This window comes from Mesoplodon bidens (assembly GCF_964165515.1).
Source record: "Mesoplodon bidens genome assembly, chromosome: 19".
Lineage (NCBI taxonomy): Eukaryota > Metazoa > Chordata > Mammalia > Artiodactyla > Ziphiidae > Mesoplodon > Mesoplodon bidens.
Genome location: NC_138179.1, coordinates 5,521,151 through 5,538,844, shown reverse-complemented (window position 1 = coordinate 5,538,844; position 17,694 = coordinate 5,521,151). Strand labels below are relative to the sequence as shown.

At 41.0% G+C, this 17,694-nt stretch overlaps 1 protein-coding gene and 1 pseudogene across 2 annotated transcripts in view; both read right to left on the bottom strand.

The window, feature by feature from the left end:
• Positions 1–17,184, bottom strand: part of PPM1E (protein phosphatase, Mg2+/Mn2+ dependent 1E) — a 175,971-nt gene extending 158,787 nt beyond the window's left edge. Inside the window, exon 1 of the mRNA XM_081218686.1 lies at positions 16,622–17,184. Within this exon, the coding sequence (XP_081074812.1) occupies positions 16,622–17,067 (446 nt within the window). The 5' untranslated portion in view covers positions 17,068–17,184. The remainder of the gene's footprint in view (positions 1–16,621) is intronic.
• Positions 9,243–9,612, bottom strand: LOC308607096 (small ubiquitin-related modifier 2-like; annotated as a pseudogene). The gene has a single exon. The product of its transcript is annotated as a small ubiquitin-related modifier 2-like (transcript).
• Positions 17,185–17,694: the final 510 nt, after the last annotated feature.

Here is a 17,694-nt window from a genome sequence, read left to right as displayed (position 1 = left end):
ATTTCTTTCCAAGAAACACTGCGTTGAGTAGATGGCTATTATATTAGGCATTAAAACTCTATAGAAAATAGGTGCCTTTGGCTACTTCAACAATTAATACCGAAGTTAAAAAACTGAAATAGATTGCAGGATTAGTCAAGTACAAAACGGAAAAAAATAATCTCCAGGCACCTTATGAGCTATATACCAAGTTGTGAACTTTCTGTCAGTCTACTGTTTAAAGAATTTCTGGATTTCAATTGTGTTTTTAGTAAGCAGCATGAATTTTTAGTTTTTCCTTGTCTTTCATTAGAGGCCAGAGTTTAGAAAAATATTTGATGCAAAAACCTTAGCATGGGGCTTCCCTGGGGGCGCAGTGGTTGGGAGTCCGCCTGCCGATGCGGGGGACGCGGGTTCGTGCCCCGGTCCGGGAAGATCCCACATGCCGCGGAGCGGCTGGTCCCGTGAGCCATGGCCACTGAGCCTGCGCGTCCGGAGCCTGTGCTCCGCAACGGGAGAGGCCACAGCAGTGAAAGGCCCGCGTACCGCAAAAAAAACAAAAAACAAAAAAACCTTAGCATGGTCTTTATTTATAGTTAATAATACAGCATTTTATGGTTGAAGATAGTACAAATCCAACCACCCTCTCTCCCTCAAAAAGTAGGTTAGTTACAGTTAGCCAAGAAAGTGATGCTCCATGAGGAAGAAACAGCATCTACAAAGGCAGAGAGGCAAGAAATAATTTGATATCTTTAGAGAAAATTCAATTATGTCAGAAAACCCAGGGAGCCTAGATTAGAGGGAAAAGAGACTAACGGCAGGCACATTAGTTAGGAGGCTACCAAAGTAATCACGGAAAGAAATAAGAGCCTAAACTCAGAAATGGCAGTGCTCAAAATTCAAACAATTGAATTGCATCTTCACTGTGATTTTTCCCTATAGAAACATGTTTCTAACATAGCATGAAAATTATAAAATGAACTTTATAGCTATAACCCCTGGAATCAGTCTGCCTGGGTTCATGTCCTAGTGACACCACCGATGGCAGAAACTTGAGTTCTTTAAACTTTCTGTGCCTTGGCCTTCACATCTGCAAAATGGGCTAATAATAGAACCTGACATCAAACAGTTTTTTCAAGGATTAATTGAGGTATTAAACATAAAACAGTGCCTGAGCAAGCTCTCAGTAAATGTAGTAGCCACAACAGAAACAGGAGCAGCTTACTACTACTGGCTCTACAATTATTATTTCAGGTGCAGAGGTGTAAACCTCTGATTCACACTGCTAACTAAGTCTTACAGAAAGACATTTATGATTAGAGACTACCCCGGTAAAGGGCATTTAAATGCAAAGTTGTACTTATCTGTCTTAAAAGACTGAAAATTATTTTTAGATGCACAGTTAACTTTCCATATGACCTTGAAAAACTGCAAATGTTTATGTTCCTCTGATTGTGTAAGTAGACTGTGAATAATATGCCTCCTTCTAAGTAATACAGGAGATTATTTATAAGCTGCCTAAACCAAGTCTATATGACCTAATAAATATTCAGTGTTGCCAGAAATCAAATCCCAAAACTTCAGAGGTCATTCCTATTGCAAAAGCAGTGACGGCCTGACTTAATGCCTATCACCTCTCATACTTACATGATAACTTGTTAGGTTCAATGAAGAGCACGCTTAGAGCATGAGTCTTGCCCTCTAGAGTTTTAGCCGAAGAAAGAATTTTATATAGCCCACACTTCAAAGACAATTTTATAAATAATATATATATCAACTTAAAAGCATTACATTTGTGTTGCTTATTTTTATATGCAAATGTGAAAACTGGCTGTAGCACAATATACTTCTCAAGAAACAAGCTTATTAAAAACCGGTTTTTATTTTAGCTTTTGTTTTCAGATTCACAAACTAGAAAAATGTGAATAAATATCAAAGATCAGAGGCTGTGCCTTGTGGCAGAAGTAGGTCAAACGCTTCAAATCTATAAAAGACAAAAACTAATGTTTTTGTAGGAATCTTATAATTCATTGTGAAATCAAGTCACCAGGAAAAAACTGATCTTTGCTATTTCTAACCCAGCAGATTAGTCTTTTGGTTCTTTTTTTTTAAATTTATTTATTTTTATTGAAGTATAGTTGATTTACAGTGTTGTGTTAAAGTCTTTTGGTTCTTTTTCTTTGATGACTTAAACTAAAATAGGAAGTAACGGACTGGTTTTCCTCCGAGCTATACACCAGAAGGTAAAATCTTAAGTGAAAATACACACAAGGAATTAAGAATACTCTCAACCTTTTAACTAGCTCATTACTCTCTACAAAGTATTATTATGCTTCAAAATTGTCATTGTTCACAATATTCTCAAAGAATTTACATAAGACTACTCTTCTAAGTCCACAAAAATTCTCATTTACAAAATTGTGGAGTATTAATCAGTAATAAAAACTGCAGGGCTTCCCTGGTGGCACAGTGGTTGAGAGTCCGCCTGCCGATGCAGTACACGTGTTCGTGCCCCGGTCCGGGAAGATCCCACATGCCACGGAGCGGCTGAGCCCGTGAGCCATGGCCGCTGGGCCTGCGCGTCCGGAGCCTGTGCTCCGCAACGGGAGAGGCCACAGCAGTGAGAGGCCCGCGTACCGCAAAACAAACAAACAAACAAACAAAAACTGCAAACATATTTCTGCCGCTAGTTGAAAATGTTAACACATACCAACAATAACATAAAACAGGAAGCCACGTTCCTCCACCATTCAAAGTAGAGCAAAGGAAGGAAATAATAACAAAGAGAAAGAAGGTAATGAGAATAGGCCTATAAAAATCTAGAAAGGAAACAACCTGGACCGAGCAGGGAAAAAGTTGAAGATTCATTCATTTATTCAATAAATATTTAATAAGTGCCTACTATGTGCCAGGACCTGTACTAGGTGCTGGATACACAAAGGTAAACAAAACATTCTTTATCTGTTGCCCTCGGTGTGGGACAGAGACATCAAATAACTAACACATGAATACATATATGTATAAATTATGATACGTGGATATAGAGAAAAAGTAAAGGATACCATGGAAACCAAAAACCAAGACTTAATTTAGACCATAGGTAAAGAAACACCTCTATGAGGAAGAGATATTTAAGATAAGACCTAATGGTTGAGTTGGACAGTTGTGGAGAAGGGGGCGAGATGCTTGGGCAAAGAAAACAAAACTACAGAGTCCCTGAAGCAGGACAGAGCATGGCAGTTTCTGGGAACTAAATCAAGACCACTGTGACTAAAGCACAGTGGCTGAGCAAGGTGAGACGCAGATGACTGTTATACGGAAAACTGACTGAAGGGAGGGAAACGTGGAACAAGCAACAGCAGCAGTCAGGAGTACTGCTACAGCCAGCCAAGAAGTGATGGAAGCTTGGACCACACTGGTGGGAGCAGAGACAAAAAGAAATGGGAGAAGTATTTTTCTTTCATTTAGAAGTGAAATTAAAAGACCTCTAAACAAAATAATTAAAATGTTCTTCCATCTTCCTTCTCTACTGTAGCACAAAGAATTACTAAAATGGTCTCCCAAAGATGCTCACTAAAATCTGTGAATACTAATTTGATATCACTCCTGTGATTGTGTTATACTATATGGCAAGTTGATCTTAAGACAGGGAGATTATCTTGGTGGACCTGATCTAATCACATAAGCCCTTACGAGCATAGAGCTTTCTCTGACTGATAGCAGGGGAAGCCAGAGAGACTGAAGCATGAGGAAGCATGTGCCACTGCTGGTATGAAGATAGAGAGGGCCATATGAGAAGGGAAGTGGGTGGTTTCTATCAATAGATTATCAGCCCACCTCATCACCACCCCACAGCCATCAAGGAAATGGGAACCTCAGATCTGTAACAAAGATCTAGACTGTTAACAACCTGAATGGGCTGGGAAGTGGAGTCTTCCCCTGAGCCTCTAGATAAGAGTCCAGCCTGGCCAACACTTTGACTTCAGCCTTGACTCGAGACCTTAAGCAGAGAACCCAGCTGAACATTAACAGACTTCTGACCTACAAAACTGTAAGATAATAAATGGATGTTGTTTTAAGCCACTAAGTTTCAGTAGCATGTTACACAGCAACAGAAAACTACCACACTATAAACTATGTGAGGAGAAATTAACAATTCGATAATCTAAATCTAAATCATATTATTCTCCGGACTTCCCTGGCAGTCCAGTGATTATTAGGACTCTGCATTTCCACTGCAGGAGGCATGGGTTCGACCCCTGGTCACAGAACTAAGACTCTGCATGCCGTACAGCATGGCCAAAATAAATAAATAAAAGATCTTATGTGTGTGTGTGTGTGTGTGTGTATAGTTCTCTAGTCATAGAAAGAAATCTAGGAAAAACAAATTCAGCTTGCTATTTCTCCAAAGGCTAGATAAATATGAATTTGGTGATTGGAGTGAGCACCATTTAAATATGAGTTTGAGGGACTTCCCTGGTGGCACAGTGAATAAGACTCCACGCCCCCAGTGCAGGAGACCTGGGTTCAATCCTTGGTCAGGGAACTAGATCTCACATGCATGACACAACTAAGATTTGCATGCCTCAACTAAGTAGCCAGTGAGCTGCAACTAAGGAGCCCTGGAGCTGCAACTAAGGAGGCTGCCTGCCGCAACTAAGACCCGGGGCAACCAAATAAATAAGTAAATGTTAAATAAATGAATATGACTTTGAAATTAAATGTCATATATGTGTTATAGAATTAAAGTTTTTGTTATTAAATCTAAACCTGTGCCATTCAATATGGTAGCCACTAGGGCCAAGTGGCTACTAAATATTTTAAATGGATATTCCAATTGAGATGTGCTTTAAGTGTAAGATACAAACAGGATTTTGAAAACTTGCTATAAAAAATGAAAAATATCTCAATACTATTTTAATACTGATCACATGTTTAAATGATAACATATTTAGATATACTGGGTTAAATAAAATAAATTATTAAACTAAATTCACTTTACATTTTTAAAATGTGGTTAATAGAAAATTTTAAATTATATATGTGGCTCAACTATGTTTCTATTGGACAGCACTGGTCTAGACTTTTAGGCAAGTGTCCTCCTCCAAAATGCCCTAAACCAAGACCAGTCACCTATAAGTATTCTCCTCTTTCCAACAGAGTTCAGTGGCATTAATGGCACATTGCTGTGTAGAAATACAAGACAAGCAGTACTGCAATTCAAATATTAGTGAGAACATGGAGAAACCAGACCTCTCATGTAGTGCTATTGGACAAAGTTATCTGTCAATATCTAACAAAGTAAAAGTGTATGTAACTTCAATCTGACAATTCCATTTCTAGGTGTATACTCAAGGAATCTATGAACACATACACAAGGAGACATGTCCAAACTGTATAATTATTTGTAAAGCAGAGAATACCAGCTATCCACCAAAGTTATGTGGTTTTTTTCTACATAGTATGAAGCTGTTTCTTAACTGCCAAGCCAGTGACTACATTTCCCAGTCTTGTTTGCTGGGAACTGTGGGCCCTAGGTGGTGTCATGTGACTGGAATTCTAGTCAATGGAAAGTGAACAAAATTATATATGCCACTTCTAAGGACTGGCCCCTAAAAACCTCCGATACCATTCTCCACTCTTATGTTTGCTGGATGTATTTTGATGCCCAGAGCAACTTTGGAAACCACAAATTGAAGACAACAGACTCTCTATTAGCCGGAGTCCCTTAATCACTCCATAGAACACAGCACCTTCTCCACTGAAGGTACTCTATGAGCAAGAAATAAACTAACATTATGTTAAGCTTTTGAGATTTCAGGATTTACCCACTAGAGCAGCTATTTTTAACCATTATAGTGCATAACATGCAAAAATTAGAAACAACTCAACTGTCCGTCAATAGGAAATTGGATAAATAAAACAAATACACTCATATAGAATGCTATATAGTAGCTAAAATGGAAAAACTCTATCTATGTGTATCAATATGAATAAATCTTTTTTTAAAGGGTTAGTCTCAAGATAGCTACTTATGAAAACAAAAACAAAAAAAGCCCACCATATACTGACCATAAAAATACGTGTGTAGTAAAAATATGAAAATATAGAGCAGAAAGATACATTCCCCAAACTCCCAGATTACCTCTGGAAAGAAAAAAAAGGGAATGGGTTCATAGAAGACAGTGACAACAAAGTCTTCAATTCCTTATGAAATGTTTTATTTCCTTAAAATAATCTTAAACAATTTGTTGAAACTGAATGGTGGGTATATGGATATTTTTATTATTCTCTGTTATTTTCTAAATGTTTAAATCATTTCATAACATCAATAATCTTTTTCTTATATATAGCTGCTTAGAGAGTAAACTAGTAAAACCTTGTTAGAAGACATTTAAAAACTATGTACCAAAAGCCTTAAATATGTGAATATATTTAATGTAATCCCAACACTATATACTATATATAAATACACTCTAAGAAAACCAAAGGTGTGCTCAAAGGATGACCATCAAAATATTCTTAGAGCAAAAACCAAACATCGGTAACACCTAAAAGGTTTCATAGAACTGTGATCCAATTACTGTGTATTCAGTTAAAAATTACAGAGAATATAAATAATGGGAGGTGGGGTGAGATGTGTGAAGATATACATGAAAAAAGACTGGCCACAAATTCATCATTGCTGAGGTTGGGTGGTAAGGACACTATTTTTTATATACTTTAAACTTTCTACAATAAAAAGTTTTAAAAATATGAGAATAGCAAAACTTACTAAGTTTTTTAAAAAGCAGTTTAAAGTAGTAAGAATAATATCTTATTTTTAATCTCTTGGCTCATTCACTGGACCAGCAAACACCTACTGTGCGTTGTATACGTCCCTGTCGTTACTGACCGAGGGACGTGATGGCAAACATGTAGCTAATGGTCTAATGCAACTGCCTCCAAACACTCGCTCAGGCTCTCTATCAAAACTCGGAGGAACCATAAACAAGACGGAAAGACAACCCTCAGAAGGAGAGAAAGTATTTGCAAATGAAGCAACGGACAAAGGATGAACCTCCAAAATTTACAAGCAGCGCATGCAGCTCAATACCAAAAAAACAGACAACCCAGTCCAAAAACGGGCAGAAGACCTACATGGACACTTCTCCAAAGAAGATATACAGACTGCTAACGCACACATGAAAGAATGCTCAACATCACTAACCATTAGAGAAATGCAAATCGAAACTACAATGAGGTAACACCTTACACCAGTCAGAATGTCCACCATCAAACAATCTACAAACAATAAATGCTGGCGAGGGTGTGGAGGAAAGGGAACCCTCTTGCACTGTTGGTGGGAATGTAAACTGATACAGCCACTATGGAGAACAGTATGGAGGTTCCTTAAAAAACTACAAATAGAAGTACCATACGACCCAGCAATCCCACTACTAGGCACATACCCTGAGAAAACCATAACTCAGAAAGAGTCATGGGGCTTCCCTGGTGGCACAGTGGTTGAGAGTCCGCCTGCCGATGCAGGGGACACAGGTTCGTGCCCCAGTCCGGGAAGATCCCACATGCTGCGGAGCGGCTGGGTCCATGAGCCATGGCCGCTGAGCCTGTGCGTCCAGAGCCTGTGCTCCGCAACGGGAGAGGCCACAACAGTGAGAGGCCCGCGTACCGCCAAAAAAAAAAAAAAAGTCATGTACCAATGAACCACAATGTTCATTGCAGCTCTGTTTACAATAGCCAGGACATGAAAACAACCTAAGTGTTATCGACAGATGAATGGATAAAGAAGATATGGCACATATATACAATGGAATATTACTCAGCCATAAAAAGAAATGAAATTGAGTTATCTGTAGTGAGGTGGATGGACCTAGAGTCTGTCATAGAGAGTAAAGTAAGTCAGAAAGAGAAAACAAATACCGTACGCTAACACATATATATGGAATCTAGAAAAAAAAAAAAAAGGTTCTAAAGAACCTAGGGACAGGATAGGAATAAAGACGCAGATGTAGAGAATGAATCTGGGGTCAGAGGGAGGGGGAAGGGTAAGCTGGGACGAAGTGAGAGAGTAGCACTGACGTATACACACGACCAAATGGAAAACAGTTAGTGGGAAGCAGCCGCATAGCACAGGGAGATCAGCTCAGTGCTCTGTGACCACCTAGAGGGGTGGGATAGGGAGGGTGGGAGGGAGACGCAAGAGGGAGGGGATATGGGGATATATGTATATGTACAGCTGATTCACTTTGTTATACAGCAGAAACTAATACAACAATGTAAAGCAATTAGACTCCAATAAAGATGTTAAAAAAGAAAGAATAAAAAAAAATTTGGAGCTTCATGAATACCCCCACCCCAAATGTAGATACACATTTCTCATGTGTGTATATATATAAATATAAATTCCATATATACACATCCATGCATATACACCACTCTCACCAGCAATATATTAGTATTTCTTTGAGTAAGCTGTATTCCACATAATCTACTTAATAGTTCCATTTTTGTGGATTTCTCATCAAATATAATCACCTTTAAAAAATCTAATATAAGTAAAGATGGGAGAAATATAGGCTCTTAAGTTTTGTACCTTTTTACATTTGTATTACAAATATTATGTTCAACCCATGATTTCTTTGCAGGAATCTTTTTTTTTTCATTTTAAACAAGAAGTTTCTTTAAACTTGACTTGAAGGGAAAACTACCTAGGATTCATTTCTTTTAGAGTAATTTATCCCTACTTAAAGACAGATTGTAACATGTAACATGTAACAGCTACATACAAAGAAGTTGTAAAACTGTCCTTTGTTTTACAATGATAAATGAAAAACATTAAAATTCTCCAATCGAACAAGGTATGCAAGAATTTTTATGTTGTTCTTTTTTTGTTAAACAGTGAGAGCAAAATAACTTACTGGAATATAAAGGTAAGAGCTGATGAGCATGCCACTAATGGAGAAAAGGGGGTATCTTCACAGAACCAGTATTTTTCCCCATTCCATCTCCATTTGATGTCGATCAAAACATACCGTTGGCCATTTACTTAAAAAAATGCAATATGTATATATGTATATGCTTGTGCATATACACCGTTTACTTTACCTACAATAAAGGAATGGGGCAGGGGAAAATGCAAGAACAGAGAAACTATATAGCAGGAGTCAGGATGTGGTGGAACCAAATTGCGGTTTTCTAGTTGAGAATGTCTTCTTGGCCTGGAGGAACAGAATTCTCGCGTAAAGTAGCAGGTTCCCGTTTTAGCAGACACCTCCTGTCTGCTGCTGGAACACATCTATTGCATCTTCATCCTCCATTTTCAACTGCGCGGGTGTGTCTGTTTCATTGATTGGCTGCCCATCACATCGGAATCTCATCTGCCTCACTGACAAACCCTGTTGCTCACAATAGGCTTTCATTAGTTTAGTAAGTGATGTATGCCTCCTAGTTTAAACTGCACCGCAGAACCATCCTGCCTCATCAAATTATTATGATCATTGTTGTCAGTCTTGACTCCTTCCTTGGGCTCTTCATCGGCCGTGGCGAGCAACAGTGTCCTCAGGAACGCTTCACGAATTTGCGTGTCATCTTTGTGCAGGGCCATGCTAATCTTCTGTATCCTTCCAATTTTAGTATATGTGCTGTCAAAGTGAGCACTTTGCAGGAATACTGAAAGTCAACTGTCTATTTTGTAAGGGCTAATTTTGTTAAAACCAGCCCATATAATCACCGAATCGATTTAACCAGAGCAGGTGAACTGCAATAATTCATAATGTTCTGAAACCTGGAGTAAGGGTGCCAGTGTCAACTCTTCTGAGCTAAGAAACTTGCACCGCATCAGGATACCTCACCTACCACGTCTGACATGAAGTCACTTGTCGTACAGAACAAGCTGCCAACCTCAATCAATATATCAAGTGTTACTAGCACCTAACTTCATTTTTTTTTTTGGCCACACCGTGTGTCTTGCAGGATATCTTAGTTCCCCCACCAGGGACTCAACCCAGGCCACGGCAGTGAAAGTACTGAGTCCTAACCACTGGTCAGCCAGGGAATTCCCTTAAGTGCATATTTTGTATACAAGGAAAAAGACTTTAATATTTTATTCCTTCACTGAAATGGATTATTTGGGGTACACTTTATTTTGAAGACCACTAGTCAAGTAAAAGATATATAAATATTCGTGGACAAAAAAATAATAAATTAAACAAGTGCTACAAAAGGAATAAGCACTGGGTATTCTGTAAGAGGACGTGGAAGAGACACCTAACTCATTATGAGTGTGAGGTTGGTGAACAAAGGAAGTGATGTTAAATGGAGACCTAAAGAATGGGTAAGAGATTGGACTGGGTGAAGTGAGGGTGGGATAGCATGGTAGATCAAGAAGAAGGAACAGTATGTTATGTCCACAGGTGCAGAGGTACGAGCAAACACAGCACATTCAAACGAATATATTAATAGTCTAAAAGAGCTGAAGTGTAGCTTCTAGAGGAGGGATGGGGTGGGTGGACAGTGATTCAGGGATGAGACTGATAAGATTATAAAGCTTTGTTTGGATTTTATCTGGACGCAATGGAGAAATAGGTGATGAAGGTGTACAGTAAATAATTGGCTTTGCCCAAAGAGAGGTCTGGCCTTTGTCCTCAGCTCCTGGGAGTAACCTCTAAATCCCTATTTCTAAAGTAATAGGATTGTCTTTGTTATTCAGGTGGGCCCCTTGGATCACATGGTATCAGCCTGAGGGGAGACTGGAAACTAAGTTCAATCATGTGAGCAATCAATCAGTAAGTCCCAATAAAAACTCTGGACACTGCAGCTCACGTGAGCTTCTTGGGTTGGCAATACTCCATGAGAGAGAAACACATTGCTGAGGACAATGGAAGCTTCACATTTGAAACCCTTCTAGATAGCACCTCATGCATCCCTTCCTTTGGCTGGTTCTAATTTGTATCTTTTCCTTATAATGAACCATAATCCATTAATATAATAGCTTTCAGCAAGTTCTTTCTAGTGAATTATCAAATCTGGAGGTGTTTTTGAGAAACCCCAAACTTACAGTCACTGTCAGAAGTGAGGGTGGTCTTGTGTGGACTCTTCCCTCTAACTTTGTATTTGGACCCTAACTCCTTGCAAACTTCTGCCTCAGGCAGACCTGGCTTTCTGGAGGACTGTGCCTTTGACCTCACAGTTTGGCTAACTCCAGGGAAAGAGTAAAAATGTTTAAGCAGTGGGTGATAATTAGTCAATCTACATAATCTAGACTCTAGAGGAATCACTTTGGCTACACTGGGGAGAATATACTGGAGAAGAGTAAGACTGGGAAGAGATGACAATAACAGTGGGGATGGTGAAGGACATATTTATGAGATATTTATAAGGCAAAATTTGACTGAATGTGAGGGTGAGAGAAGGAGAAATCAGGGATGAACCCACCAAAAAGAGAATTAGGTTTTAGTTTTGTCTTCTGCAGGGGAGAGAGAGGGAGTTGGAGGATTAAATTCAGTTTTGGACAGTTTGAGAAGATATTTAGACATCTAGATAGAGCCATTCAATTAGCAGTCAAAGCAGGGACAAAGACAGAGTCGGGAGCCATTAGCATAACTACAATAACCAAAATCATGGGAGAGATTGATGTTGACTATAGACAAGTAAGTCAACCAGACTTGAAAAGGCCAAGGACCAGGACTTCCCTGGTGGCACAGTAGATAAGACTCCGCGCTCCCAATGCAGGGGGCCCGGGTTCCATCCTTGGTCAGGGAACTAGACCCCACATGCATGCCGCAACCAAGAGTTCACATGCCACAACTAAGGTGCCTGCATGCCGCAACTAAGGAACCCACTTGCCACAAGTAAGGAGCTGGCAAGCCACAACTAAGGAGCCCAAGTGCCACAACTAAGGAGCCCATGTGCTGCAACTAAGGAGCCAGTGAGCCACAACTAAGAAGCCTGTGAGCCACAATAAGGAGCCCGCCTGCTGTAATTAAGAGCCAGTGCAACCAAATACATAAATAATTTTTTTTTAAAAAAGAAAGAAAAGAAGACCAAGGACCAAATACCAATATAAAAGGGTTAGGCAGAGTATTAAAAGCTCACAGAGAAGTGGCAGCCTGAGAGGTAGAAGAAAAACCTGAAAAGTATGGCTTACACTGAATGGTTGGTGTTTATTTTCTTCTTTTTGCTACTTCTTACTACTTTTTAATAAGAAAAAAGGTACTCTAAATGAGTAGTATAACTTGCATCCATGTATTTTTCCACATATATACACAGACAAAGTTTAATGGTTTTCTAACCTATCTCAGTCATTAATGAGTCACATAACTCAATATAACTGAATTATTAGTATCTATAAACAATGATTTTCTTTTCCAAGCCATTTTCAAAGTGCCCACCCTCATGACTACTGTAAACCATCTGTAAGTACTTAACTTTGTCAGGCTGCTGGGACATCTGTCTCCCCCCTTGAGAAGTCCAACCCAGACTAAATGAATAACTGAGGAAACAACTGCTCTCAAAACGTAATGACAGGGCCTCCCTGGTGGCGCAGTGGTTGGGAGTCCGCCTGCCGATGCAGGGGATACGGGTTCGTGCCCCGGTCCGGGAGGATCCCATATGCCGCGGAGCGGCTGGGCCCGTGAGCCATGGCCGCTGAGCCTGCGCATCCGGAGCCTGTGCTCCGCGACGGGAGAGGCCGCAACAGTGAGAGGCCCGCATACCGCAAAAAAAAAAAAAAAAAAAAAACGTAATGACATATAGCTCTAATAAAGACTTAGAGTATCTGTTTTTTCTGGGTTAAAACGAACAGATTTATCCCCAGTAAAATATAGAGAAACAGAATACAGTACTGACCCATGTAGCCTATCCAAGGTTATTCATAACTGCTACAAGATCAGCTGTAAATTTTATTTGCAAATTATTTCAAAGCTATAAAATATCTCACCTCCACCTTTTCAAAGAGATTCATTAACCTCAGAAATCCTAATATTATGTCATTAGAAAGTATTTATTTTAATCTCTTGGGGGGCATTTTAGTTTGAAGGACTAAAGGAGATAATTTGTATACTAAAGGTATAATTTGTAAAGCTAAAGGTTCCAAATCATTGGAATATTTTATTGACAAGTAATAAACTAATTCAGTGATACAGTTCTGAAGTATTGCATGAATTTATTATTGATTCTTAAGGTTTAATTAGTTGAAACAAAATTGTTTAAATAGTCCTTTAAAAAAAGTATTTATGGGGGCTCCCTGGTGTCGCAGTGGTTAAGAATCCGCCTGCCAATGCAGGGGACACAGGTTCGAGCCCTGGTCCGGGAAGATCCCACATGCCGCAGAGCAACGAAGGCCGTGTGCCACAATTACTGAGCCTGCGCTGCGCTCTAGAGCCCGCGGGCCACAACTACTGAAGCCTGCGCGCCTAGAGCCCGTGCTCTACAACAAGAGAAGCCACCGCATGAGAAGCCCGCGCATCACAACGAAGAGTAGCCCCCCCTCACAGCAACTAGAGAAAGCCCAGGCACAGCAACGAAGACCCAACGCAGCCAAAAATAAATAAATGAAATAAATTAAAAAAAAAAAAGTATTTATAGTCCACAAGAGACATCTTTCTCATCCAAGGGGATTTTTACCATTTTGAATTATTTTTCTTTCAAAATGTTACATGTTTATATCTAGCAGAGAAATATCTAAGTACATATTTCCTATTTTGAAGCCTAACGGCAAAAATTCTATCCCAAACACTGAAAAACTTTTAAGTTGCTAATTATAACCATATTTTGTCCATTTAAACCTTGATCCTTTACTTATCTAAGTAACTGCTTATCTCAAGCTAATCCTAAACTTTGTGTTTACCAAAATGAAGAATGATAAATATATCTGCTGTTCTTATTCTAAAAACTCTGAGAGAAGCAAAATAGTGAGAAAAGCATTCACTATATTTTTAAAAGTAAAATTTCAGCCAGTGTATACATAAACAGTATTGAGAAGGTAGGCACCCTTTTTTTCTTCAGCGAACCTCAGTCTGTTTAGCAGTTTCATACTGTATATTTCTAAAATACTAACAGAAAAAAACACGCTAGAGACTTATGAAACTGTTATTATACGCAGTGTTATTTTCTTCTTACATTAGTCCCAACTGTGAAATTGGTGAATATATATTTCAGGTAACTTCATTTAAGAATTTTAGCACTATTTGACAAGCATGACAGAGCTTTTAAAGAATATTAAGAATTCCCAAAATAAACAGAGTGGGTATTTGAGAAAATATTTTTGGGAAAAAAAATCTTCACCTTCTCCAAATTAGCAATTCCAACATATCCCTAAACAGAATTATTTCAAAGTATTTCCTAGGAAATTTGACAACCCAACATTTCAAATATGTCGGGGAGTTCTGAGGTTCAGAGACTATGGAAATGTTGGAATCATTTGTACATAATTTGTCATTTCTGAATCTGGATCCTCAGTTCTCTCATCTGTAAAATAAAGCGAACAGGAAAATGATCTATCTCTCCAATGTCTTCCAGTCTCGATTCTTGTGGCTAAGTGATATGATTTTCCTTTATAAATAATAAAATAAAAAATAAAAGCATTAGAAGTATGTGTTTTTAAACTGTGAGACTTTGGGGCTTGTTTTTTTAATCTGTTAAGGACCTTGAAGATACTTCACATAAACAAGCCAGCCATTTTATATCTGAATAAAAATAGGTTAATAACTTCTGCACAAAACAGTATACATGATGAAATCTCTGACTTAAGGTGAAATAATGTTTTCCAACTTTAATTTTGCTAGTTTTACTTCAAATCTAAACTTCTGTTCTCAATTAGATGGCCATTTTATAATTTGAATACTTTTCTAGTTTATACATGTATTGAAAATCTTGCTTCATTTCCATGTGGAAAAACACACATCTACTTACCATCATCTTTATATACATTTCATTTTTTAAAAAACCTTGAATGGCACATGTTCAAAGTTGTTCTAAAGTAACGACTCTTTTTTTTAAAAGTGGACCTTCTCTAATATTTAAGTGTGTGTTTCTTTAATTCTGCAACTGCATTTGTAAAGGTAAGAACTGTCAAAATAGAATTAGTCTAATGCTGAGATAAATCCTTCCACTTTGGTAACATTTCCATTTTATTTTAAGCAGGAAGTCTTAAGTGTCTTTATATAGTATTAAAAATGACATTTCATACGCCCTTTTCTATGATACTTTACAAACACTAGGAAGAAATACTCTAAGATGCTAATACTGTTTATATCTGGGTAGTGGTATTACATGCCATTTTATCTTTTACATTTCCCAAAAAGCATTATTACTTTGGTAACCAGATAGTATTTCAAAATTAAATTTTAAACAGTGTATAAAGTGAGGGACATCAACACAGTCCACTTCTACAGCAGACATGTTAAATACTTTTTCCCTGTTGACAAGCCTCTGTTTTAACAGGAAGAGTGATTTGATCAGGTGTCTGTTAGGTTGGATGGATAAAGACAAAACATTTACTTTCCAGGTCCTTCTCTTAATCTAAGTTTTTGAGAAGATCCAAGAAGTGAATTTAACTGCGATGGATCTTGCAGTGGTAAACTTTCTGAGGGGTACAGAGTAACACCTTTCATTACAACTATCAGCAAAATAGGGGAAGACTCCCCAGGTTTACCAGTGCTCTCGGAAACTTGTTCGTATTCTCCTCTGTCATTATTTCAGAGCAATTCCATTTAGAAAGAAAAGCAATTGTAAACTTTCTATTTCAAGCCCATAAAAACTGGGATGAAAGGAAAAGCCTTGACCTTTCTATTTTAGACTTTCATCTGTGTAGCTAAGCCACCTGCTTTCTCTCCCCTACCCCATCTACTTAATGGACTGAAAATACTGCACCTAATTGCAATTTTATCAAACCAGCCACAGTTTTCCACTTTAACGAATTGCAACTGTCTTTCACTTGAAGGCTCGCATGTAAAATTTTGCTCACCCGTCCATCCCATTTCCTTCCCACCTCCCTCAACTGTGAGTTATCAGATGTCGTTAGACGAAGATACTAGGCTTCCGTGTATTAAGCCATCTACACTTTCAACACCGAGCGCCCGACAGCAAATCTACTCCAGTCTCTCCTCCTGTGGATCTGGGGCTGGGATTATCATCTTTGTTGCGGTTACGCAGGAGGCACCTAGCAGCTCTGCCTAGAAAGGAGTCGCGTCTCTCCGCCGCCAAACAACACGGGACTCAGGCTGGGAAAAGACAGACCCGGGTGGGAAGAAACCTCCAGGAGGAAGAAGAGAGCTGGGAAGAGGGAGCTCTCAAGACTGGAAGGAAGGACCTTCCAAGGCACGAAGGGGAAAGGGTGTGTGAAGTGGAGCAAGAAGTGGGCGGCCGGGGAGAAGCGGGAAGCAGGGGACGGGGCCCGGCGGGAGGGCGCGGGGGGCGGCTCCCGGGCCGGCAAGGAGGCGCGGGGGCCGCGGCGGGCGTGGGCAGCTCGCAGACAACAGCCCAAGTCCGAGCAGCGGGGGTGCTTTCAACCGCGCCAGGCGCCAGAGGGCGGGGGGGCATGAAGAGCGGAAAAGAGCAGTTTGAGGGGCCGAGGGAGCTGCGTCGAGGCCGGCGCGGCGAGGACAGCGGGCCCACCCCCAACCAAGCCCCGCTACTTAACTATTTGTAGAGCTGCTGCAGGCACAGGTCCAGGCTCTCGCCCTCCACCTCCTCGCGGGTGATGCGCTCCGACAGCGGCCGCGGGAGCGGGGGTAGCGGCGGCAGCTGGGGCTGCGGCGGCGGCGGCGGCACGGCCGACTGCCCCCGGGCTGCCGCCGCCTCTTCCTCCTCGCCCTCCGCCGCCACCACCTCGTCCTCGGGCTCGGGGTCTTGCTCCTGCTCTTGCTCCCCCTCCTCCGTCGCGGCTACAGTGTCCACCTCCTCCCCGGGTTCCTCGACCGAAGCCTCGGGCGCCTCAGCCGCCACCAGTTCGGGCTCGGGCTCGGGCTCCGACTCGGGTTCGGGTTCCGGCTCGGGCTCGCCGCCGCCACACGGTCCGCGAAACTCGCCCAAGAATAGCTCCAGGAAGCGCCGGTAAGTTTTCTCCTCGGGGCTGCAGCCGGCCATCGCTGCTCATGCCCCGGAGCCGACCGGGAAGTGGGTGGGGGAAGCCCAGGAAGGGGAGGGGGCTGCTCGCGAGCCTCGGGATCCTGCAAGGGCGGTTAACTGCCGCACCGGCACGAGCGATCAGCACTAGGTTGCTCGGAGAGGGCTCCCGCAGGCGTGCGCGCCGCCGAGCCCGGACGTGCGCGGCCCGGGGGCGGGGGCGGAGCGCGCTGCCCCTCTCTGGTCTGGAGGGAAAGTTGGTCGCGGGCGCGCGCGCGGGGTCCAGCGACGGCCCACCCTCTAGCCCTACGAAGAGCTCAGCCCACGCTGCCTAGAGACTGTCGCCATGGCAACCGGCTCTAATTAAGAATTTCAGGTTCCCTCCCGTCGAGTCCGCAGAGTCGAAAGGGCACTCGACTTGTCCCCTCTCCAACTCTGAATGTCTTCATTGTATGGATATCCTAACCTCAAGTGGATAAGACAGAACTAAGACATCTCCAGGTCTAGCTGTTGGTTCCCACTTGGATTCAGTTTTCCTTATCTGTCCTGCCTTGCCTTGGGGTGCTTATCTGTTGAAAGATACCACGGTGTGAACACCTTTTGTTGTTGATGACACTAATTTAATAGTTTGCGGGGGAAGGCGTCCAA